At 39.0% G+C, this 25,903-nt stretch overlaps 2 protein-coding genes and 3 non-coding genes across 6 annotated transcripts; 4 read left to right on the top strand and 1 right to left on the bottom strand.

Moving 5' to 3' along the window:
- Window positions 1-1,866: 1,866 nt before the first annotated feature.
- On the top strand, window positions 1,867-22,435 carry LOC110041525 (WD repeat-containing protein 75-like). 2 transcript variants are annotated; one of them, XM_089285277.1, is made up of 25 exons: window positions 1,867-2,024; window positions 2,115-2,244; window positions 3,848-3,913; window positions 5,919-6,012; window positions 6,599-6,765; window positions 7,366-7,436; window positions 7,696-7,791; window positions 10,345-10,433; window positions 10,905-11,060; window positions 11,633-11,695; window positions 12,033-12,148; window positions 12,674-12,781; window positions 12,888-12,964; window positions 13,512-13,666; window positions 14,328-14,437; window positions 15,987-16,063; window positions 17,385-17,476; window positions 17,852-17,950; window positions 18,740-18,906; window positions 19,773-19,832; window positions 20,202-20,271; window positions 20,380-20,453; window positions 21,199-21,293; window positions 21,436-21,479; window positions 21,992-22,435. In XM_089285277.1, the coding sequence occupies exons 1-25, from the start codon at window positions 1,915-1,917 to the stop codon at window positions 22,189-22,191; spliced, it is 2,586 nt and encodes an 861-aa protein (XP_089141403.1). In that variant the 5' UTR covers window positions 1,867-1,914; the 3' UTR covers window positions 22,192-22,435. The 2 variants fall into 2 exon arrangements, with proteins under 2 accessions (XP_089141403.1, XP_089141401.1); XM_089285275.1 differs by having other exon boundaries at window positions 13,512-13,672.
- LOC149115866 (small nucleolar RNA SNORA16B/SNORA16A family) lies at window positions 14,814-14,951 on the top strand. The gene has a single exon (XR_016206274.1). It is a non-coding gene; the product is annotated as a small nucleolar RNA SNORA16B/SNORA16A family (small nucleolar RNA).
- LOC149115865 (small nucleolar RNA SNORA16B/SNORA16A family) lies at window positions 16,494-16,631 on the top strand. Its single transcript, XR_016206273.1, has one exon. It is a non-coding gene; the product is annotated as a small nucleolar RNA SNORA16B/SNORA16A family (small nucleolar RNA).
- Window positions 19,200-19,336, top strand: LOC149115864 (small nucleolar RNA SNORA16B/SNORA16A family). The gene has a single exon (XR_016206275.1). It is a non-coding gene; the product is annotated as a small nucleolar RNA SNORA16B/SNORA16A family (small nucleolar RNA).
- On the bottom strand, window positions 22,407-24,078 carry LOC110041535 (uncharacterized). Its single transcript, XM_020746833.2, has one exon. The coding sequence runs from the start codon at window positions 23,675-23,677 to the stop codon at window positions 22,850-22,852; it is 828 nt and encodes a 275-aa protein (XP_020602492.1). The 5' UTR covers window positions 23,678-24,078; the 3' UTR covers window positions 22,407-22,849.
- Window positions 24,079-25,903: the final 1,825 nt, after the last annotated feature.

Raw genomic sequence — 25,903 nt, 5'->3', positions numbered from 1 at the left:
CCACTCCTCAGTTTTGAAGATTTCCGTTAACGAAAATAACTAACCGTGAGCCGTACAAAAGCCAAAACAGTATTAATCTTTAGCCGTAAAAGGTGCCACCACTCCATTGTGACCATCCTACATACTTAATTCATATGGAAATAGTTAGAATTATGACGTTTTCTAAATATAGAGTATGTCTCTACACCTATTATTAAACATATCCTGTATGTTCTGAACTTCTATGAGCAACCACCAATGTTTTAGAAAAACTACTTCGTAACAACTGATAAGCCAAGATTCTTAGCTATAACAATCGATCTGCATCAAATATACATGCATGTTAACGATAAAAGCAAAACTATGGAAAATGTTCTCTGAAGCATCGTGGGGCTATTGTATTGAAGAGTTTACAAGTTGATCTTAAGGATGCAAAATCTTACAGAATCTTACCAGGGGGATGCTCTGAAAATCATTGCTCAGGGGTGTGCCGCTGGGACACTAAAGCCTTTACTTTTTACTGAACCATGATCAACTTGATTTTACAACCCTGTTCTAGACCAGGCATCCGTCAAAAACCGCTACCCAATCCCAGACTAGCTATTTTCCCCGCGGATAGTCCAATATACGCTAACTAAACCAGTATCTTACAAAGTCACTTTCTAGTTTCGATTTCTATTGTACAACTCTGGGTAAAGAACCGTGTTCCAAACCAAATTACTCATACACTGTCCACTTCTCCGATAAATTATACCCTATTCTAGACCAAAACTGTCTGATTTCTATACCCCATCCCAGAATAATCTGCCTGAAAAAGCATTTAACAGCGGCACATACCCCCCTCCACCCTCACCCTGGGTTTGGCCTCTTTCAGGCGTTCAGGTAGTTGGGGCTCATCGTGAAAAATGGCGCCGTACGAAACAAACTAATAAATGAGTTTCAGCGGACCATTTTTAATATCTATTGACAAGCAAACCCAAGTGAATATCTTCAAAGAAACCCGTCATTTAAGCTAAGTGCGCCTCTTTCCCGCATTACATTTTCAGGTTTTATTCCAAGTAAAAGTTAAAGAAAGGGATATATTTTAAGTTAAACCAAGAAATTAATTATACGTTGTTTTCATTAGGTGGCATGACAATATAATCAACGATACACAGGAATACCTTTTCTAGTACGCGACATGAAAACAGTTTCCCTTAATCAATTTATCGTTTGCATTGCTTCTTGTGAAACTGCTTAAAGAGCCTAAACATTTAAAACAAGCCCCCAATCTAAATCTGTTTGAACATTTAGGTCTGCTTAAGGTTTCTGTTTTCTGTTATGGTTCATCTTGGCTCTTCTGTATCTAACTGTGAATCCATCTGCTGACTTGTGCAGAGCCTGCAAAACATGAAACAGGTATGATAGAAAATGAGTGATAGCATTAGCTTGAAAAAGCACCATGATCGATCTCAAACTTGTGGCCAGCGCAAGTTGTAGAAACGAAATTAAAAGGTAAAAGAACGGTTAAGTCTACATACAAGCCAAGTAAAGTGTTTGAGTCGTGAGTGTGTGTACATGAGTGAGTGTGAGTTAGTCCTGTTGTACTGAAAGTGCTGTTAATTATGTTTAGTGAAGTATTGTACTGAAAGTAATGTTAATAGATCCAGGAAGAATTATTGAAAATAACTCTTAGAATGTCTAACTTGAAATACTCGAATCAATTCACGCTGATGAATGGAAACCATACTTAAGGTAAACATCATGAACGATGTGATGCATAATAAGATGTGTGTTCATTCACTTCCTCATTTATGTCTGCAACGCGCACTACCCGCGGGGAGAATGAACTCTGGGATTCTGAGATATACTTCGTTACTGGTACATAACGCACTTATCGTTTCAGCTATCAATAACACCGCTAGATTATGAGCCTACCACGTGCAGAATTTCAAAATGGTGCTTGGCGAGGAAGACTGTGAAATACCTCAGAATTTTGGATCGGTTCGTCTAGTTGGAGGCGAATCTCTAGTCGCTCATCGAACAGTGTTTAGTAAAGACTCAAAGTATGTGATTTATCTTTTCACTTCTGTACCACATTGCACCAATCAGGGCAAGATTTGAAGTCATTGAACTAATTGTTTGCCATTCCACAGAATCTTGTTTTGCTGTTGTGGTCGACGTATACGGGTTTACAGCGCTTCAACTGGCGATTTATTAAGGGAACTTAAAGGACACGAAGGCAAAGTGACAGATATTAAAGTCAATCCGAGAAATCATTTACAGGTTCGTGCTGAAAAGACGATTGATTTTAGCAATTGTAGAACCCATTCATTTAATGACTTTAATCCTGGGTTAATTTAAGCTGATAAGTTACAAACTGGATGTTGCTTTTTGAACGATGCTTTTGTTTTTGTAAAACAAGATTTGCATCTTCCATTTCGTGATCAAAACAGTTAATTTTCTTGTCAATGATAATAATCTTAAGATTGTTGTTGATGATCCCTTGACTTTATTTTGGCTGTTTTCAACTTGAATTTTAGTACCTTGCTTACATGTCACATAGTTCGTATAGTGTGATCGTCCGTGTGAGTGTAGTTCTGAAAAGAACTGTTGTTGGTGACTGACGTTTCGACAACCTGAGCGGAAGTTGTCTTCAGAGTCAAGTGAATAGTGTTTGTCAGTCGATGATCTTATAAGTCTGGTCCGTTGAACGTGATTGGTCAGTATAGCCATGATGGTATTGGCTGAAAGACTCATGTAAAGTTTGTCATCATTCATTGGTGGGTTTCGATCCGTCTGTTGTTAGTCAAATAGGTCGGTTTTTGGTCCATGTATTGTTAAGTCGGTCTGTGAGAAGTCCGTTTGTCGGTTTCGTTTCTGTCATGGATAAGTCGTTTGTAAGGCGCCGGTAGTTGTTGACATCTGTTAAGAGGCGTTTGTTCTAGGTTAGTGTACCAGCTTTCCAGAGTCAGTCGTTGAAAATAGTTTGTACTGTAGGTTAAGCACTGAGCAGAGTCCCAGTCAATGTTGTGGTTTGTCAGTTGATGATGTACAGCAATGTGATTGTTGGCATCACCATTTCTCATGGCTCGTTTGTGTTCAGTCAGTCTCGTGTTAAGGTTCCTGCCAGTCTCACTAATGTAGGAAGCCTGGCAGTCGGAGCATTTGATCTTGTAAACTGCTCCCTGTCTGTCGTTAGGTTCATCTCTGTCTTTCACATTGGTCAGTAAGTGTCGTAACGTACAGGTAGTTGTAGGTTTGTGGGCTACACGAATGTTGTAGGGCTGTAGGATCTGTGAGATGGTCTCAGAAGTGCCCTTAATGTAAGGTATAGTCACTGTAGTAACAGGTGTAGGGTTCCTGTTCGTAGCGTCAGCTTCAGTAGGTCGGTAAATGTTTCGTCTAATAAAGTCAGCGTTGTAGTTGTTTTTGTGAAAAACACGTTCAAGGTATCTGTTTTCGTCACATAAGCTGCCCGGTGTGTCACAAACTAGTTGCGCTCGTCTCGTTTTGGTTACCATGTGACTGTGTTACATGTCACATGGTAACCAAAACAAATCCATGAAGGAGATAAACTCAAGTTGCCCTCTCATAACTCATCATGGTATCATAAAACATACAGTGGTATGCCACTTTACAACCACCCTGCCTTGACGACTGTGTTAATGATGCTACTTTTTTTGGTCTAAACAAGACACTTTGTTAGTCGTTTTCTTCTTTTAAACCCCTTTAACGTGAGCACAATTTTCATGTTTCCACGGTGTTTCTTTTGCTTCACGTGCCAATTTGTACAAAACATTACCTACTGGCTACAATGTAGTGCATGACTGTATAACATCAATTTTACTTGTGCATTTACACTGTCCATACATTTTTTTGCCTCCAGTTAGTTTCATGTTCGACAAGTGGAGATGTAATTTACTGGGACTATACAGATGGACATATACTTAAGGTAGTGTAAGAAATTTTTGTCTAGATATTATTTATATAGGTTGAACTGAAAAAAAAATTAAAACTACACTTAATTTAGAGTTGATGCATGTGCATGCATGTACATGTGGGTGGTATGTAGGCAAGTAGTATATCAAATACTCGCGACAGTGTTTCATTGGGATATCCAAACACTGAGAAGAGAGTCGAACATGAGATGCGCAGCGGAGTATTTTTGACAAAATTCTCGATCAAAATGAAAACTAACTGAGGAGTAAACAGAGACGTAAAATCATCAAAGTTTATACTAATATTAAGCCCTGGTATCCAAACCTCCTTGGTGGTGACTTTCTTTGTTTTAACTTGATGAATTGTTAATGAGTTTGAGAAAGTTGTATGCAAGCCAGTGACCCATCAGGCTGTAACTTATCCCAGATTCTGTTGCATGGAGCAACTAGGAGTATTTTTACTCCCACCTGGATGGGATGCCAGTCCATTGTAGGGTTACCCTCGTTGTTAAGTTCCCCGGGTGGAGAGACACATTGTGAGAGTGAAGTGTCTTGCCCAAGAACACCACACAATGTCCCTGGCCAGGGCTTGAACACATACCACTTTATCCAGAGACAAGCACACTAACCATGAGACCTGACTGTACCTTCACATATATGTACATGTACATGTAGGTACAAGTAGTAATTTCAGCCATGCTGGTTGTTGCTTATGTCCCAAATTGCCTGCCATTTACTTGTTGGACTTTTCCTTTGTTTTTGCATTGATTCAAGGTTATATGTTTGTCACAAAGGTTCATGCCAGTTAGGGGTAACCTGTTGTCAGTAGTAACTCAGACAAATGTTTTCAGCTACATGTACACTGTAGGTGTGAAAAACTGGTCTGTGTCAGTAGCCTGAGATTTCGTGTAGTTTTTGACTCTCCAGTGTAAGAATTGCTCCTTAGAAGGTGTTAGGCCCGGTTTAAACGTCCCATTTTACATGCCTGGAATCAAATACTAATTTTAGTTGACTCGATTGAATAAGTTTGGCTGATTTGATTTAAACGTCGCATTTTTTGCCGAATAAAATTGCTGAGCGCGAGCGACAGCGACGTGTTAATTCTCTTTTGAGCAAACATAATTTATTTAACATAATTTATATAACATAATTTATGAATTAGATTCGGCACTTGTAAAATGCGGCGTTTAAATCAACTGTCGAACTTCAGTCGTATATTCGACTGGATCAGTCAAATATTCGACTGAACTTGCATTTAATTGAAATATGTTGCATTTAATTGATTTAAAAGTCGCATTTTACATGCACTTAATTCAGCAATTCGATTTGACGCATGTAAAATGCGACATTTAAACCGGGCCTTAGAGATGGAAAGTGAGAGTTGGCATTGTTGATGATATTTTGCAAGTACATGTTAATTGTGGACTGGAAATCTGTTAATTAATGATAAAGATTGAAACAAATTACAGTTGAACCTCCTCTGATGGCCACCTCTCTGCAACATCCACCTCTCCACAACGACCACTTTTTTTATGTCCCAGTGGACGGTCCATGCATTCACTCTTATTTTAACCTCTCCATAATGAGCACCTCTTGACAATGACAATGGTCACTAAAGCGCATCCCAATTGCCAATATAACCTCTCGACAACAGCCAGCCAATCAGCACATGACAAGCGGTGTACCCCTTTTTTTGTTGGAAAAGGTCACGAAACTTGATTGGTTCCATGTGTCGTTTGTCTCTGTTTCTGTTTCATTGAGATATCTTGATTGTGTTCTGTATAATTTAGATGCTACAATAATAATTTTTTAAAAATAAAATGTTGCAACCCCCCCCCCCCCCAAAAAAAGAAACAGGTGTCATTACACCGCTACCTCCTATCTTCCCATAACGACCACCCTCTTCAACAGCCACTTTCCTCTGTCCCTAAAGTGGCTGTTATGGAGAGGTTCAACTGTAGTTTTTTAATCCTCTTTTGGGTTTGTTGATGATTGAATGTTAATTATGTTTTTCCACAGAAATACAAATTTGGTGGTTCTTTGTTAGGGGGATTAATAATTCATCCTGCACACAATGAAACCTTATTCGTGATCAAGAAAGAACCCTTGAAAGGTATGATTGATTGATACAATTCAAACAGAATCTTTGTAGTGTCCATAATCATAAATAGCATTATCAAAAGCTATCATTGCCAACTTCAAATGCATTGCAAATGTATTTGCAAACGTATGACCCTTATGAATAATATTTTTACACCTGTACCTTGAACATGAAATTTCTGTAATCAGTAGTCAAGAATTGTTTTATTAATCATATAGTAAGCTTGATTTTTTGACGTAAGTGGACCCTAGTCTACCCCCCTGATTGTGTTTTAGTTGTTTTCCACTTTAACACAAGAGCATCTTAACTGTACTGCGGCCCTGTTATATTTGTTAACAAAATAATTATAATTGTACATGTAGCAAGTAATTTTATTGTATATTAATGGTGTAATAAAAACGTAGATGTGGCCCACCTACATGTAGATTAGTCTAGACTACCTGCGGGTTCTCGCTGTTGTCATAGTCAAGTGTTTTTTTAACTTAATTATTTTTAATAATATTTAGTGTTAAGAGTAAAGTGTAATATAGTTTTGTAAAATTGTAAATATGTGAGTAATAAGTTGTTGTTACAATAAAAGGTCTTGTTTGTTTTGTAGAAAAGAAATTCAGAACAAAAGCAGAAAAGAAGCGCAAGTTCCCTGAACCAGAAGAATGTTCTTTGTGTGTTTTTAATCTGAAAGAATGTAAAAAAGTTAAGAAACCAAAACTAAGTGTCCTGCTTGAGGTATCTGGCAACTCCAAACAGACAACAATCAGTGGCGATGTAAGTTATTTTCTTACATGAACCTGCTCATTAATTTTGCATTCCACATGGCTGTAAAGTAATGATTTATAGTCCGAAGTTTGCATTTTGCCCTCCCTTTTCTGCACCTACATGTTATTGTTTTGTTAGTTTTCTGTCCCTCTGGGGATTGAGAAAAGATCTGTACATGTTATACAAGTCACATAGTCTAGGAACTACAGTGATGTGCACATTTAGTAAAGAATGTGCTGAATTGAAGCAGAGCATGTATTTAACAGAAGTCAGTAAAGGTCTGTGAAAGAATGGTCAGAGTTCGCACAGGTCTTTTCTTCACCAGACCAGTCTTATATAACATTTGTTTTGAGTGATAAATTTCAGGATGCTCACTTTCCAATTCCTGGCTTAAAGTCCATGCATGTGTGTATGTATCTCCCACAAATGAGCACCTCTTGAATTTGCCAACAGTCAAAAGATGGCCCACTAACATTTACAAGTTGTGAGCTTTCAGTTGGTCTCTAATAAAGTATTAAAAAGTTCCTGAAGTGTTGATAAAAATAATACATAAATACTCTGTAAAATTTACATGTATGTGGAACTATTTGTCCTTTTTCATTCCCATAGGGTAGCTTATTGGCATCTGTCAAAGGTGAAAATCTGCACTTGTGGGATTTCAATTCTAAAAAGTTAAATATGTAAGTACAGCAATACAGTCAACTTCAAATCTGACATTACATTTAGGTCAATTCAAAAATTGAGCTGAAAGCAAGCAAATTTTGTATTATTTATTGAAGATGTGTAGGCAACTTGAAAGAACTTTATGTGAAGTAATACCAAGTACTAGGTTTAACAACTACTGTTCAATTGGTCACCAATCTCATCATACCGGTAAGTCTTTTCTGAATAAGTTGTTTTGTATAACTTGGTCTCTTTGTTTCATTTTTCTCTTTCCAGGTTCACATACCAACATGCAAGGTTTACTTGTGCTGCCTTTCATCCTTTAGAAGCTTGTGTGGCTGCTGGTGAAGGAGTAGGAAGGATTATTTTATGGTAAGTCTCAAGGTTAGTGGCAGTGATATCAGCCTGCTTAACATCTAGTTGTCTTCATGCCAAAAGGCACCTTAAGCTACTCTTTTCCTCACATGTACGTGTACAATGTAGGGGTGTCTGTAATTACCCTATCTGTAGGGGTACTTACAGGGTGAGGTGATTAGCCTCACACCCATCTTCCAGTCAGGGGGGGCCAGGGCTTTTCTTAGCTAGACCTCTCCCCATGACTAATCTGGCATGGTTGAAACTACATATACACTAGCCTCACCTAGTACTCGGGATCATAAAGAAATGCAAGCTTTAGCTGACATTTTTCACATCATGACTTGTTTTGCATGTTCATTAGCCTGCTGTACATAATTTATGTTTAAAGAGAGGTAAAGTCCTAATTGCCATATCAGACTGAGCATATGGACCTTTAGTTTCTCCTCTGTATAGCTTGAAGTAAATGGCCAGGAAGTACACTGTATTGCTACAGTACTTCTTTGGTTGAGATGCTTGTATGGATAATTTTGGTTGGGGTTGGCCTTGGATGAGAATTCACTGGCACTCATACTCCCATGTGTAGAAATGCAATGCTAGAGTGAAGTGTCTTACTCATAACAAAGACAACAACCTTAGGTACAGTATTAAAACCTTGTCCTTTCAATCCAGAGGCCAGCCTTTTAACTGTTAGACCACCATGCAAATCTCTTATAAGAGTACAACATACAGAATGATGTGAAACACTTAATTTTTGCTATTTTCTTGGGCATAGTTAGTTCCTTTCAGTAGAATATTTGGCATGCATGTATACATTGTAACTGTGTTTTCCTTTTAAAATCTTTTTTTTTTTTTTTTTTTTTTTATTTATTTATTTATTTTTTTTAATTTAATTTTTACCTACTTTTTTTTTTTTTTACAACACTAACTCTATTTACATTATATTGCTCTAATTATTTACACTATTTAAATTACAATAACTAAACGACTTACATTACTAACAAATACAGTTACACGACTTACACAATTAAGAAATACAGTGACGACAAGGGGCAAAGAAAAAAAAAAAAAACTGAGAAGAAAAATAGCTAGTTATCATTACAGCTTGAGGTTGTAGTACAGAAACATAAAAAAACAGACCAAAGGCATGTGGTACATTAAAAGTAAAATGAATTATGCATCTGACAGGAGATTAGAAATAGCTTAATGGGTAGGAGATAGATAACCCTACAGAAAATATAATCTAAAATATTAATTAAATCCTCATGTATCCTGTAAGAGGTTTCCATTTCTTCGTGTCTCCACTTTTTGTTTCTATCTCATACTGTAATTTTAGTGTGCATGTGAAAAGCGTAAGATTTGGATGATCATTTTTTGTTTTAGCGAGCCATATGTGATATCGTGCTAAGAGAAAGCAGTAATTTATAAGAAGCGCAAATTGAGAGATATCTGGCCTCAGACCCAAAGCAGTAATATTTGTCAAAGCATAATCTCTAGGAAGTAAATTTAAGTTTTTCAGCCATTCAGTAAGTTTATTCCAAAAGTGAGATGTTTGACGGCATGACCAAAAAAGATGAATTATTGACTCAGAGGAGGTGTGACAAAAACTGCACTTTTCATCACCCTGTAGACCTATTCTAAATAAAAACTTATTGGTTGGTACACGTCTATGTAAGAATTTAAACTGAAACTCTATCAGCTTAGTGCTCTTTGTGCATTTTTTAGCTAAAAGATAGGCAGCATTCCAATTTATGTTGTCATTTATTGGTAGGCCACAATCCTCTAGCCACTTCTTTTGACTTGACACTGGGGTTAAACTCTTGTTACTAATCAGTTTTTTATATATTATTGTAGTTGCTTTTTTGACCTGCAAAATTCTTGTTGTAGGTGGCTCATATTCATGGTCGGTGTTCTGTAAATCTTGAAAATTAGAATCAGTCCGAAGAGACTTTACAGCCGATATTAATCCGTAGAAGCTGAGAGGGCGAGGGTCTATCTCATACTTACAGCGGAAATCATTTAACGAGAGAAAGTTGTTGTCCGGTCCTAAAAGATGTTTCACCCGAGTTATTCCCTTGGTGAACCAATTTTTTAAAAAAACTGTTTTGTTGGCTATCTTTATTAGGGAGTTATGCCAAAGTTGTTGATCCAGAAAGTGATCTTTCGATGTTATTTCAGGTTCAAAGTTAACTTCCGTCCAGATTCCTAATAGTTCTTTTAAAAAGGCATCCGAAGTTGTTATTGTCGATAAGGTGTCTCTAACGTTGAGGTTGTAGGAAAAAAAGTTTTGACAGCCATATTTTTTTAGGGTTATGTCAAAACAGATTTTCCATTTTCCCTTATTGTTGTTATCTAAATATTTTTTAATCCATGTGGTTTTGAGAGATTTATTGAAGGAACTAATATCAATCATTTTTAGGCCACCACCACCGAAATCATTGATCATTACCTTCCGTTTTATCTTGTCGCCTTTACCATTCCATAGAAAAGTGTAGAGTAAATCATTTATTTCTTTTAAAACCCTGTAAAATCTTTTAAAATCTTCTCTAAACATTTTATTTTAATTTTCAGGCAAGGTCTTGACCAGTTAGATAATCCTATTACTATGGAACTTCACTGGCATCCAAATCCTGTTTCTGACATTGTCTTCTCACAAGATGGTAAGGTGTTCAACGTAAAATTGAACCTTTATGTCTCAGAAATTTATGTAAGCCATTGACCAAGCTGTAGATCAGTTCTTGTTTCTGCTGTGATTGCAGCTCTGCAATGCAATCACTATATACAGCAAGTTCTGTTTGTTGTCACTATCGTAGTGAAGAACAATAGAATATTGTTTTGACATAATTATATAACTGGAAAAACCAATTTTTACCTCAATTGCTGCTAATCTCGCAATCTGATTGGCTAATTTGCTATTGTTGATAGGAGTCCAGACAATGCTGCTCACGTCAATGTGTCACACACCTTGTGAGTCCACAACATTTTGACCACTGTGGTGAAGTGTATAGTCGTTGATAAGAGTACAGACCATGCTAAACCACAGTCGATTTGTTAAACTGATAGTACACTGCAATGTCAAGGCAGAGCAGTGATAGCACAGTCTCTTAAACTGCCTCTGACTTTCATTGTAGGTTCTAATATGCTATCTGGTGGACAGGAAGGAGTGTTAGTGATGTGGCAATACAAGACCCATCATCAAGAGTTTCTTCCCAGATTAGGCGCTCCCATAAATCACCTCGCAGTTAGTCCAGATGATTCTTTGACAGCTGTCAGTCAAAATGAAAATGGTAATGTATGTCTGGTGACTGTTACCAGTCTTTATGAAATTCAAATGAAAATTAAGTTTTAAAAATTTTAATAATAAGGAATTGGGGAACATCAGCTGATTACATGTACAGCTGTACCTCATTTCATTGTAGCAAATGCATTTGCTTGTATCAACGTTTTAACTAATCTCAAAGAATGACTTGAAGTTGTCCAATCTTATTCTGCCTCGCAATTGTCTGAAAACTTGTACTGACAGCAATTAGGGATGTATGAGAGGTCTCCCATTTTTGCCAACAAAAAGCTTTTCCTTCCTCTCCCTAATTAATTTTTATCCTTATTTTATCTTCCTTCCTTATCTTCCGTCTTCCATTTTCATACAATCTCGGTCCATCTTTATAATTTGCCTCCCCCTGCCTCTATTTTGAGTACAGTGAGTATGAGCTATCTGCCAGCAACCATGGCTCCAAACTACATGTACCTGTTTGGTGAATTACTAAAAAGGAAAGTTTCCTGATGGCCTTAGCATAGCTTTGGGTGGTGCATGAGAAAGCTTCTCTGTAGCTGTTTCATTGTTATCCCTCTTGAATTTCAGTTATCAGATTAATTAACAATATTGAGTGGAAGGTGAAACGTGCTATCCAGGGACTAAGACAAAGTAAGTTCAATACAAAGTCTTCAAATCAATTGTCACAATAATGTTATTGCAATCGATAATTAATTTTTCTTTACTAGATTAACATTTACATGTATATTCCTTATTGGTTACAATCATGGATTACAAAAAGTACATGTAGTTTTTAAGTAGCTTATCCAAGAAGAGAGTAGAACATTTATTTTCCCTCCACGACAAGTTTCCCATCTGAGTTTGAACTCATTTTAGACAAGAAAATAGGTAACAGGAGTTTCTTAATCATGAGATGAGTTTCCTATTCTCTTAAATTCAACAATGCTGTACATGTATATTTTACAGTATGAAAGATTTCTCTCTACAGTTGATAATCTCTACGCTGGTATTGTGTTTGATCCTCGCTCCAAAGCCTTGGTGACAAGCAACATGCCTGGAGTTTTACAGTTCTACCTACCGCAAACTGATCATCATGCATTTTCTGTAAGTACTGCTGGGACCTCATTATAAGTATATTTAACAATTATTCCATGAAACCGCGTTGGATATGAAGTGATAAATAACCAACGAGCGCGTAGCGCGAGTTGGTTATGATCACTTCATATCCAACAAGGTCGAATGGAATAATTGTTTTAGTATATTCTTAATCGGGTTTTTGCCGCCGATTTTTATTTCAACAATTTTACAGAGCGGAAAATTTTTAAACTTGGCGCACTGTTTTCCATATAAGGTAAAACTCCGACTAATGGCTCATAGTCGGAGTTTTTGAGCCAATCAGAGAGCTAGAAATGCAATAGTCGGAGCTGAGAATATACTAAATTTTATTAATATACTGATAATTACACATATTCATGTATGGCTTGGACACGAACTTAAATCAAGCTGGGATTTGACTCATCCAAACAATAAATGCTATCAATGGTCAATACAAGCAATTGTTGCTTTATGGAAACCTTAGTTCCGTTGCCTTATAATTTGACTTATAAGTTGACTTATACTCCTTTTCAGCTTGATGTTGTGAGGCAGAATTTTCTATCAAGGACAAAGCGTGAGCAGATTGTCTGTACCAAAATCGATCATGTGGCATTTAATGTTGATGGAGACTGGCTAGCAACTGTAAGTCACAATGTGCAATGCTTAATGCTAAATAAAGAATTCAGAGCTCAGAACTCTAGATTGCCAATGTATCCGCTGATTTTTATTTCCTTCTCTTTTCAACCAGGTTGAGAGAAGAGACGACAAGAAAAATTCCTTGGAACTAAGACTCAAATTCTGGGAATACAACAAACAAGACCAATGGTAGGATGACGTCACATATCCCTCTGTTGAACACTGTAATTTTATTCCCAATTTCTCAAACTTCTAGTTTTTCAAACCACTTTTTATGTCCCTTGGAGGTTTGAAAACTTGACATTCCACGGTAGGATTTCGATGGTATATGAACATCCAGAAGAAGTGCGGCGACCTCTTGGTTAGTGCAGTCGTCTCTGGATCTAGCAGTCTAGGTTTGAGCCCTGGCCAGGGACATTGTATTGTGTTCTTGGGCAAGACACCTTACTCTCACAGTGCCTCTCTCCACCCAGGTGTATAAATGGGTACTGGCAAATCTAATACTGGAGGTAACCCTACAATGGACTAGCATCCCATCCAGGGGGGAGTAGAAATACTCCTAGTGACTTTGTGCTTCAGAAACCAGGATAAGCTCTGGCCAGGCATGTCTGTTTTTTCACTGGTGAAATCGAAGTTGTGTCACTGAGAAAATTAATTTTTTCCTAACCAGTAGTATCATTACATGTAGCAGTCGACAAACACGTGTTTTTCATGATTAATCTTCTTCCTATTTTAGTTATGTCGCAAACACCTGTGTTGACCCACCTCATGAAAAGAAAATTGTAGCCATCCAGTTCCAGCCGCAACAGAAGACAGACAATGCTGTTGGTCCACTGGCGATGACTGCCGGTAGAGATGGAAAATTCAAAATCTGGGTTCTTGCTGAACAAGGTACAAGTATGTACAATTTACTTGTAATGGATAATAGAGTGTCTGGATGGGTCGGATTTAATGAATGGCTGAAAATTGGCAAGCTGAGATCCTACAATGTACATGAAGAACTGCAAACTTTGCTGATAGCTGAGAACTGGATGTGTAAAGTCACGAGAAATTCAACTCTAACTGAGATTATTAAAAACTGGATCATTATCATTGGATAATGCAATTCAAGAGTTTTCATTGGTGTAGCTATCATGGTACATGTATGTGATAAGCATACGTAGAATTTTTTGGGGCGTTTTTATTTTAGTTTAGTTTTCTATATTTTGTGGGCGTTTTAATAAAACAATTCTTCCACTCACGCTTGGTGCATATGAGATGATTATAGCCAACTCAGCGCTATGCGCCTCGATGGATATATATCGTGTCATATCCAACGTGCGCCCATTGGAAAACGGTAATTGTTGATTACACCACCCCATGTTGACCCTCAAAAAAGTGTTGTTGTATGTGAAAAAGCATGGCACACGGTCAGTATGATTTATCATATTATTACTGACAGATGCTATAACCTCACTGCAAATGTTTCTTGGAGAGTGTATGTACACAAATGATTTCTTATTACTATTAGTGAATGTTGTGTACTAAGACTTTGTGTATTCCATTTATAAAGGAAACAAGGTTTCTTGGTCTTGTCGATCAGTTGGTTACTATGGTGACACACCTTGTCAGGATGCAGCCTTCTCGCAAGATGGATCTCTGTTAGGCGTGGCTTACAATCAGGTTTGTTTAAGGACAAAATGTCAAAATGTGAATACGGACATTTGATTACCTAAAGATGGTTCTCAGAAAAACCAGGCACGTAAATTATAAAACCAGACAGGAAAACAAGAACAAAACATAGAACAAACAAAAGAATTGAAAACAACTGGGAACAGCTACAAATGGAACAAACGACCAACAACAATGGCGATGTCTTCTTTATTACTCCATTACCTTTTAATTTTCGGGTGTATTTCTCTGTCTTACTGTGTGGTTTTTCAGTTTCGACAAGAAACCACTGACATTAACATGCATGAAATTACTAGTCTAATGGAGTTATTGATGCATATTTACATAAGAGATGCCAACTTACGTGGTCCACCGGTCTTTTTCCCATCTGTGGCCCTATCGAAGCCTACCACAGTTCACTCCTGCTGTTTGTGGGTTAAACTGGTGCCTAAAGAAACATTTTCCAAAGGTCGCTGGTTAGTTTTTTGTCACTGACTTCTCAGCATTACCCAGGAACATGACATATTTAAACATTGATTTTATACATTAAAAATTTATTATATCCCATGTTCTGTGTCTGACTGGGAGGCGCGGTGGCCTCATGGTTAGTGCGCTCGTCTCCGGATCGAGCGGTCCGGGTTCGAGCCCTGGCCGGGAACATTGTGTTGTGTTCTTGGGCAAGACACTTCACTCTCACAGTGCCTCTCTCCACCCAGGTGTATAAATGGGTACCGGCGAACTTAATGCTGGGGGTAACCCTGCGATGGACTAGCATCCCATCCAGGGGGGAGTAGAAATACTCCTAGTCGCTTCATGCTACAGAAACAGGGATAAGCTCCGGCCTGATGGGCCACTTGGCTCGTATGCAGACTTTACCTTTTACCATCTGTGTCTGACTGAAGTATTGTAAGTGTTTTGGTATGGAGAGTATTTCACCTTCTGTCATGATCTACCAAAGTGTTGACAGAAACTCTTTTATTGATACAAGTATTTCAAATGCTTTCTTTTGAGTACCTTGGGCAATTTAATCCCCATCTCCCTAAGATGTATTACCTCCTCTTCGCCAAACATCGATTTCCTATTTTCAAGCTGAGACTGACTACACATGCATGTCCCTGTACATCCACAGTTTATTTCATACTAACTACTTTTGACTGTCATGGTGGGTTTGCTGAGAAATAGAACACGTTCAAGTCTGAAATCCAAAATGTCAGTTTCCACGTGAATACTTTTTTCAGAATGATGGCCTGAAGTGCAAGCATGTTTTAGCGAGTGAGCTATTTCGATCGGGCATATGCCATTTTGGATGCTGAAAACAGGAGAGACTGGGGGAGAGAGAGCAAAAAAGTCCCCTAGTGGACAGGAGTGAGGCTGAATGACGAATGCCGCAGAAGGGGGAGGAGGAGGGGACGTTTTCTGGTCTCAAGATAGCTACCAGATATACGAACAAATTATCCGGCAGTCACCAAACAAAGACATTCACACTGCAAGCTGGGCTATCAGAATGATGGCGATGTGCACCTTTCGTGAACTGAAAGTTTCGTTGTTTTTACCATTACAGACTATTACTCTGTGGACCCCGGAGACAAATGAACTGAGAAAAACTCTTGCCCTACCCTATCCTGACGAAGAAATCAAGTAAGACATGTTATATCACTTGTGTCATGTCTTCTTTGCGTAAGCTAAGACACTGACAGATATTTTATGTTGTAGATATGATAATTTGCACAGGAGTAGTTTTATTTATTTCCTTTTTATTGTATGTCTGATTTATTGTGTTTTTTTATTTTTTATTTTTTTTTTCATTTGCGCGCACTGCAGTGCAAATTAACACCGGCGTGTTCTCTGATTTTCTCAGTCATATAACAAATAAGTAGTCGTTTGAAAGTTCGAGTAATTAAGGTCTTGCACTTCTTGTGATATCTGAAAATTCTTTCGAATTGCACTTGTATAAAGGCTCGTTCAGATTTGAGAGAGTTTTCGAATATCACTCGTTGTGTAAATCGTTAATTACACTCGCATTCATACGATTACCTATATATATTTCTGCGCAATACGTTCGAGTGTGGTATGGCCCTTTCGAAGCTCAGAGCAGTTTCCTGTACTTCTCTGAGTCAAACAGGTGCCTAAAGAAATAGTTTTCCACATGGTCGCTGGGTTGGATTGATTTTATACCATCCTTGCATTACCCAGGAAAAGAACACATACATGTATAAGTAAGTTTAATAATCGAGCGCGCGGGGGAGGGCAGGGGTCAGAAATGATCGGTTTTTCGTAGTATATGTTTCAGTCTCTCAGAAGTCTCAGAAGGATCCTGTCTCTCTTGGAGAACCACGTAATATTACCCCTTAAATAGCCGGTCTATACCTACTGAATAAGGTTTCTCAGGCTTACGGCAATGAATCAGCAGATCTTCACTACCATCCATTGCGACACGGTCGATGTGCAGTGCTTGAATGAGTCGATATTCACTTGCCTGTGATTGGACACGACCAAACCTATATATCCCTTATTGTTTCAGTACTCTTTCATAAAGCAGGGGGAGGGGAGGGGCGCTTATTTGAGTGGAGGCGCTTGTTTTAAATTTTGGCTGATAGGAGGGGCGCTTATTCGGAGGGGGAGCTTATTTAAGGGGAGGCCCTAATTCGAAGATTTACGGTATTGTAGTACCGGATGCAAGAGCGGTTAATATACACGTATACGTTTGCAAACGTATGTTAACTGACTTACATGTGCTACAATATTAGCATGAAGCGTTAACTTTTAGGAGTAAACAGTCTACATGGAAAAGAACAGCGGCTTTTTTGTTTAGTTTTGGACTGAAGCAAGATCAGTTTATCTTTCAACTTCGTTAACAAGTTCAAAAAACTGTGTTATTTATATTTAATTTTGTTTCACGTTGGGTAATGCTTTTCTTGTTCGTACCGGAATCACGTCTCTGTTTTTCTGGCTTGTTTAGGAAAATCAAGTTCGGCAACAACAGCTCTTCTCAATACTTGATCTCCATCACTAATCAATATCTCACTGTGTGGAATCTTCTTTCGTGTACTGGTAAGGTGAAAGTAATTGTGTTTCTCTAAGAGCCTGCTTTCAAGCATCTGGGACGTAAGGTGTACTCCTTATTAGCTCAATCCATTAGCTTTTCAGCTCAACAGAGCACAGGAAGAGTGTTTTGGGGACTGTTCGTTCAAATACTGTCAAAGTAGAATAAATTTATTTATTTTTTTGGTTTTCTTTCGCTACTACGTTTGAAGCAGTCAGGCGCACAGACGGACGGACGGAAAGGCAGTCAGTCAGACAGACTCAGAGACAGACAGACAGCCAAGAAGATAGATACATATACAGACAGGTAGACAGACAGACAGACTGACAGACAGACATCTCTGTTGTTGTTAATGCTAACTATGCTATTTTTCTTCTTTTTAGTTTGGTGGAGTGTTGAAGCGCCCGTGACGTGTTTGGTCTCTGATCCACAAACAAATCTAATCTGCGTGTTTGTTTCATTTAACAAGAACAGGTCACACTGTAAGTAATGTGCCGAGTTGTTTAATGATAGTTCTGCTGTTGTGTGGCCCAGTACCATGGCTGCCCTTAATACTGGTGGTTTTCCATGTTCTTTTGTAAGCTCTTCACGATGTGAAAAACTCAACAAAGCATACACAAGGCTCCTTTTATGTACGTTTTCATTTTCAGAAGCAGTCTGCGAGACCGAGAAATTAAAAGTTACATTGAAATTAATTGTGTGCGGTTGTAGTTGTTAAGTCATTGCGTGGGAAGTTTGCAGAACCAACAGGGGGATGTTAAGAAGTCGTGGTTTTTATGATTGGCCTAGAGCAAGTTTGGAAAACCAACACCGAAATATCAGCCACTTCCGTGTGCTCGTGATTTGTTAAGACGTTTGGATAAGCAACTGATAAATGTCAAACGTTGTGCATGCAGTTGTCTGTTCTTTAATTGGCTGAAATGTTTTCAAGACAAACACAAAAGATTTCAAAAATAATACTTACATGTATGTGGTTTTCGTAAGCCTACCATGTTTTTCGGGAACGACTAAGCAGCCCCGCCTTGTTTCTGCGTATCTCCGCTGTCCAAAGTAATCACTGGCGCACTAAACTTTGAACTTGTTGACAAATATTTGCTGTGCCACCTACACGATCAAATACATTTGTCACATAAAAATTGCTGGTGTAGACTGGGCTTTACGGTCAATCGTCGTGTATCAGTGCATAAAACGGACCGCTGTAAGTAGTTTTAAATGTAACAAACAACAGTTATTGCTATATAACATTTTCTTCGGGGTTCGGTTTCTTTCAGTGTACGTTTTTGACCCAGCCTCCCCTCGTCCTGTAGCGGTGCAGTCCAAAGTGTCTAAGAAGTCAGATGTGTTGTCAGCAGCATTCGATTCTGGTTACTTGTCTTGTACCAGCACAACAGACCATCCCATTAAAATGTCCAAACTGTATTTCTTGAATCACAACCAGGTAAGATTATTTGTTTCGAAACAACTAGACTATATACAATACACCAACGGCCAACTTGCAATTTACAAGATCTGACAAAACCTACGACATACATGTACTGTATTAAGAAATTAATTTTTGTGTGCAAAAGACGTGTGGCAGAATTTTGTTTATACCTCTAGTTTAACGCTACTCGCGACTGCAAGACTGGTTGCATGAAACATTGCCTCGTTATTCCTTGCTGTTGATTCAGATTTTGACAAGAGATGCCTATCTTTTTGTTTTGAAGTGTTTTTTTCTTTCCCATCATGATCTTGTGGCCCTATCGAAGCCTACTGCAGTTAATATATACTGTTTGTGGGTCAAACTGGCGCCAAGAGAAACATTTTCCAAAGGTCGTTGAGTAGTTTTGTCCAGTAACTTCTCAGCATTACCCAGGAACATGACATATCAACATTATTATATTCTTCTCTTTAACCCATGTTGTTTGAGCCACTACTTACAGTAGTAACTTTAGGATCGCTTTTAATGGACTATGTTGACGGTGTCACGCTTTTCCGATTTTTCATTCAAACGAAACTTAAACTGTGCCGCTAGATTTATCGTGCCAATTTTAGTGAATAGGCGAATTTCGCAAGAATCTGTTTCAAACTCATATAAATATGGGACCCCAAATGTGCCAAAGAGATGTATGCTTTGCTTTGTGAAAAGTGACAAGTTTAATTAGCATGTAACGGATTCCTGTGAAATCTCGCATATGTACTAAATTCGGCACGATAAATTTCTTTGTGGGGGTGGTATTTGGCCTATATATTGCTGATTTTGTGTGACATCGTCAACGCGGTCCATAGCGTGGCATGGTACACTGAATGTTTGCCTCATTTCAGGAACTGTTCACTTTGGATTGTGGTGAACCTGGAGAGGAAGAGAGCCAGGCCATGTCACGGGTGAGCGACATTTCATTTCATACATTGCGTTAGGTTTGTTTTCTGCATCAGTGCAATGTTGGTTGGAGCACAGTTAGTAGAGGAGACTACTAACTGTGGTTGGAGTTTTCACAGAGTGACTCTTGCTTACTAGACAATTTAAACGGGAGTTGTACTGATGTCTTGGCCTGTTCATCTTGCAAACCTTTGGTGAGAAAATATCGCACCATGGTCCCCACCTGAGTGTGACTATGCCTCTGTAGGGAAACAAGTGCGTGGCATTTACTGCACACTTGCTTTAGTCCAATGAATGTCACCGAAATCTATCCAACTAACCAATGAATGAGAAGCCTTTGTTTTATAGAAACTTACTTAGTAGTTCTGTTGCAGGAATCCATTATTGGCCCGCTTGAAGAGCAGACTGAATTTTTCAAGATCTTTGGACAGCCTGCAAAAAGTAGTAAGTACTAGGAACTGCCGTCTTTCGCCAGATGAACTTTGTTCCAAACGTTTTCCCCTTACTCCTTCACGCATTGATGCAAAGGTAAACCTTTGATAACTGTTTCAGAGGGTGAATCGACATCGGAGCAGAGCGTTGGAAGAAGTGTCAAAGGGACTCCATCTAGCGCTGTGGTCAGACAGGTGAGGTCTTTTACAGATCGATATCTACTTTCCCCTTATATTATGGATACGTTGTCGGGTCGACAGGTGAGGAGAATAAAGAGGTTTATCAACTAGGTGATATCGACTGGATGTACCGCAAAATACTTAGAACTAACGTGTAAAAATGCCTCTCAGTCAGAAACGAGTATAAGGGATTGAAGCGCGAGGCTTGCAAGCAAGGATGACAGCAGTTTTGAGCAGAAAAATTTTAGCATTGTTTTCTGTTGTCTTGAGTGAGGTTTGGCTACCCGTTGGTTAGTGTGCAAGGCTTGGTATCAAGGGAGTGATCCGGGTTTGTGCCTTGGCAAGCTTTATTGTGTTGTGTTCGTTAAGCGAGACACTTGACAGAGATTGTCTCTCCTTCCAGGGCTTTAAATATGTATCGACAACATCAGAGGCATCAGAGCAACCTGACAAAATGATGGGGGGAAGGGGTGGGGGGTAACCCGCGACGGACTAACCCCATCCCGTCCAGGTATAGTGTAAGTCTGCCGTCGATCCTGGTGGCTTATCGGGCTGGTCTTAACATGAACCGAATTTCTCAATCCGGCGTCCTACATATCCGCCCTCAGGCTACTTTGTACCTCCCACCCTCCTTTAACAGTAATCCACCTTTATGGTTCATCAACCGCGGGAGCGAGAACCGTAGACATTAGCAGAAAGCACAAATAGTAAAGTTTTTTAACTGATAATAGCTTGAAGCTGTATTTGTTCCTTTTCGCAGATGTTGCAGACTCCCTCGCATGTTCTACCTTCAGTTACTTCTCTGTGCTCATCGTTCCTGAAGTCGTTGCTGGTCAGCAAACAAACCTCTCAAAGGTACCAGTAACTTGTGGTCTCCTTCGCAGCCGTTATCGAGCTGATCACGCAACGCTTCAAGAGATTTGTTGCGTTGCTAAATTGTCTTGCTCATTTGACAGTGTATTTAATTTCGAGTGGTTTTAACTTTTCGATTTTTTAGGAACGATCAAGTTGACGACGAAGATGATGCAAGTGAAAAGGAAGGTACGTGTTCAGTTTTGCAAGCTTGATCATTCTCTTAGGACCCTTCACACAACTTCCTCGAGTCTGAGAATTCAGTGAAAGTGTTTTTCACAGGCTATTTACAGCGACGTGAAACAAAAGAATGAACCACGGCGGGTTTTGGCTTGCTAGTCTTAGTATCCTCAGTTGTTTAAAAAGTACTTTTCGTTTCAACTGTTCGAGTTACAGTGTTTCCCTTTTAAATATCTCCCTCAAGTCGAGGAATGATATTTAAAGAGGAAAACAGTGAAGCTTAAACTCTTTGTAATCGCTTTAAAACGGCCTGATAGAACTCTACAGCAACAAAAGAAATACTTAAAAGGAAACGAGGAAAAGCGTTTTGTGGTGTACTTCTTGTCGTTTTCCTTCATTCCCATGCAAAGTACTTTACTTTCGTTGTTTAGCAATATAACGACCCTCGCGCAATGAGCTGGGGATATCTGTGTGTAAGCGATGTAAACTTAAAATCTCTTTTACACATTTGTGCTTTACAGATGAAAGTATGGAAGAACAAGGCGACAGCGATTTGGAAACGCGCGTTGCCGGTGGAGCTTCAGCACAACCTGTTGTTAACTCGTCTGTAGAAATGTTAGACACTGATGTTTCGCAGAAGCCTCAACTTAATACTGGACAAAGATCTCACTTGGACAATGTGAATTTCAACTGGCTTCAAGACTATTTCGCATCTTCTTGAGTTATTAGGCTTTCTGGAATCTTTGTTCCCGTTAGTAAGATGATCGAATCGTTTAATATTCTATTTGAATCAACTAGTTTCCAGGCGTTCTCCTCCCGCTAATACTCACTCGTTTCCAATCTCTTGGTACTTGTAGAAGAGAGGAACGAGCGTAGACTAGGCTTAAGGTGCAAATCAAATCTTACAAACTCAAATCAAATTTACAAACTCTTAAATGTAAATAAAATCTTTCTCTTTCTCTTTCTTTGTTGTTGTCTCATTGTGGGTGTTAAATCCATAAGTAGTCTAGTTGTAAACAGATATTAATTAAGATCCCTTTATGTCTGATGAGGATAAAAACTTTCGTGGCTCTTGAGTTTTGGATTTTGGAATTTGATGACGTCACGTGAAAACGATCTATCGCAATAGAATGGTAAAATGAATGTCCTAAAAAGTTAAAACAAGAGTAAATTCTGCCATAAAACTCTTCCTGAACAGTTGATTTTACAACTACAAGTGTTAACAGTCCAGAAAGTTTCTCTCTGCAACAACACAAAAAATGTCGATTATATCTTACAAAGTTAAACCGGAAGTGTTTGATCGCCTTTTTTTAAACCCGGAAGTTGTTCTTGTACTTGTAGACTTATCTTTCGCCACTCAACAGCAGTTTAGTATCTGGTTATTTAAAAACATACCGAAACACTGCGATCGCGAGCATCGCTACAACAAGGGCAAGTAGAAATCTTTCCAGTCTGAGACTCATAAAGTAAGAGAAAGCTCCAGTTAATCCACTTGTTGGATTGTTTCGAGATGCCTGCTCAACTGCAGCGCTTGTGTAGTCCTCAGACACTGACAGAGTCCTGTACAACACTCGAACTTCTGTCTCCCTTAGTCCGTTCTCTCTAACCGCTATTTCTCTGGCAAATCGTTTAGCAAACTCTAAACAGTCGTCAATGATCAACCGATACCGCGGTGGAACTACAGTAAGGCAGAGCAACTGAAGATAGAAGTACGCCATGGCAGTCTCGCCAACATAGAAACTCCGGGATTTCTGCAACCAGATCATGTAGTACATATTACGAGCCAAAATATACTTAGTGCTGGAGTCATCCAGGCAAACGTGATATTGCTGTAGTGGTATGGTGGTAGCCATTCTTTTAGCAGCTTCGCTGTCCTCCCTGAATGTGAGAGCAGGCCCATCTATCATCTGTCCCCAAACAGGCGGAAATAAAAGAGTATCGAACAGTTCTTTATCAACAACAACGATCGATGCATGGCCTTTGAATATTGTGATGAAAACATATTTATCTTTTTCTGGCGACATCTCTCTTTTGGCTGCTTCTAAATCGAAGACACTTTTACCTTGTCTTCGCAAATGCTGAGCAATCTTAACCATGTTTTCCTCAAACAGACTCTTGTCAATGTTTTCTCCGAACAACACTTCCTCGTGTTGACTGTCCGCCATTTTGGAACCTGTAGACCGGAAGTAACATGAAAGCGAGACCATCTGCCCTTCGTGGCGTAAGGACCTTACGTGCAAGGAAAAACGTTCTGTATATTTTCAGTGAACATTAACTAGTATTAGTTGTTATTTTCATATTAAATGCTGACCAGTTATTTTGAACCTCGCTATTTCAAATATTTTTTTTCTTTTGCTCCCGGGTAACCCGAAAATACTGACCCCCGGTCTGCGGACCCCGACAACGGACCGGGTCCGCGGACTACCCTACGGACCGGTCCATGGGCTACCCCTACGGACCCCCTCTACGGACCACCCTAAAATAGTGTAAAAATAATAAATAAAGATTTCACTTATGGGTTGTCTAATAGATTCAGACTCGTGTCGGTGATTTTTCGAGTGTTACACTGTGCAAACGTGACAGACTTGGGTTTTTAACACCCCATCCCCCCTCCCCCCCCAAAAATGCCTAAAAGCTATTTTCAGCGTAAGGAGATGCCGATGGCAAGAGGGAAAGGTCTTACCTTCCATTCGTAGCTCAATCTGGCCATGGAAGATATAGTTTTAGGCTGTTTATTCTTAGTTGTATCTGTTATTCCGCTGAGCAAATTGTGAAGCCTGGAACGAGTTCACGAACCCACGGGAGAATGGGCTGAACAAGATGGCAGAGGCGGAAAGAACACAAATTTTGAGGCTTCCCGGAGGCTTCCCCGTACGCGTCTTTCGTATACTTTATGGCCACGGCGAAGGAAACAATGTGTGAATCCAGGTCTGTTACATTTGCACAATGTAACTTTCGAAATTTCGCCGTCACGAGCAATCTATAAGACAACCCGTAACTGAAATATTTATTTATTTATTATTTTTATTATATTTTTTTTTGGGGGGGGGGGGGAGTGTTCCGTAGAGGGGTCCGTAGGGGGAGTTCGTGGACCGGTCCATAGGTAGTCCGCGGACCCGGTCCGTAGTGGGGGTCCGCGGACCGGGGGTCAGTGTTTTCGGGTTACCCTTTGCTCGCAGAAAAAAGAAAAAACGAAAGCCAATGTACTTCTCGCTGTGACCTTTCTACAAAGATCTACAAACGGTTTATTGATGTTCAAGTGTTGCATTGTATACGTGCATGTTGTATGATTACAAGAAGTACCTACTTAGACTTCAGTAATTTCTTTTATACTATTATTATCACAGTAGTGGTAACCTTTATATTTTGGTGGCGAACAAGACTTTCAATAAGTTTCCAAAATGCCTTTTAGGAAACTTTGAACAACTTATATTTAATTTCTAGCCTATGGAAAACTGCATTCGGCTCTAACTTCTTACTACATAGTGGAACTGATAGTGTCCTCAAACACTGAATAGGATATACTTGTTTGCACATCAAAGCCGGATTCCCTTAGCGGAATCAACCATTGACCAAGTTCTTTTTTGGGTCCAGCTGAGCAACATAAGTTACTCACAGTGAGATAACTATTGATTTCAAGGGAGGCGAATTTTTCCTCAAAATCCAGTTAGATTTTGTTTTTTCGAGGCAGGGTATATTACTTTTAAAATCACTGTGGGAGCGAACAATGGAAAAAATCGTAAACGAGCCGCGAAAATGGCGCAGGCTGAGTCTATAAGTGGAATAAACAAACAAAAGTAGAAGTGGTTTCACACAATCGTGGGAGTCTACAAATACGCGATTTTGCAGTTGTGGCTTCGTTTAGTATTGCTAAATCTGAGCACAACACCTTTTTAAGATGTGAACAAAAATTTCCCCTGCTTGTTTTGAATTTTCTTTTGAATGTATTCTGAGGAATCAACTTCTAAAGCAAAAATCTCAAATCAACCAGAAATCGCACGAAAGAGGTAACTTTGTATTTTCATATACTGTAGGGGAACTTTAGGGTGTTGAAAAATGTATTCTTATTGAATTTTATCCCTCTTTCTCTAAATACGTGTATTGAAGCAACTTATCTTTTGTTAGTGCGGTACTTTCTTTGCATCACAAAACATATAAATATCGATAAATACACGCAAGTAAAGGAACGTTTACAGTGCAGTGAAGATACCTACAGCCCTTCGCTTTGTCTTGAATTTGACCTCAATGAAGGTAGCCTTCAGTTTTCAAAGTCCTAGCTGCAAGCTGTTTATGATTCGATCTAAGTTTTAAGGGTCTGTCATGTTTAGCTACAACTTATAACTGACTTAGCCATCTGGTGAAATTATTTGCGCTAATGAGTAGAGTTGTTTGGCCTCTTAAAATAGCGATTAAAAGACGGGTCTTAATGCTTC

This window comes from Orbicella faveolata, unplaced genomic scaffold (assembly GCF_042242905.1).
Source record: "Orbicella faveolata isolate gen_17 unplaced genomic scaffold, um_ofav_v1 contig_13, whole genome shotgun sequence".
Lineage (NCBI taxonomy): Eukaryota > Metazoa > Cnidaria > Anthozoa > Scleractinia > Merulinidae > Orbicella > Orbicella faveolata.
The sequence above is the reverse complement of the archived record's forward strand: the minus strand, read 5'-3'. Positions and strand labels throughout refer to the sequence as shown.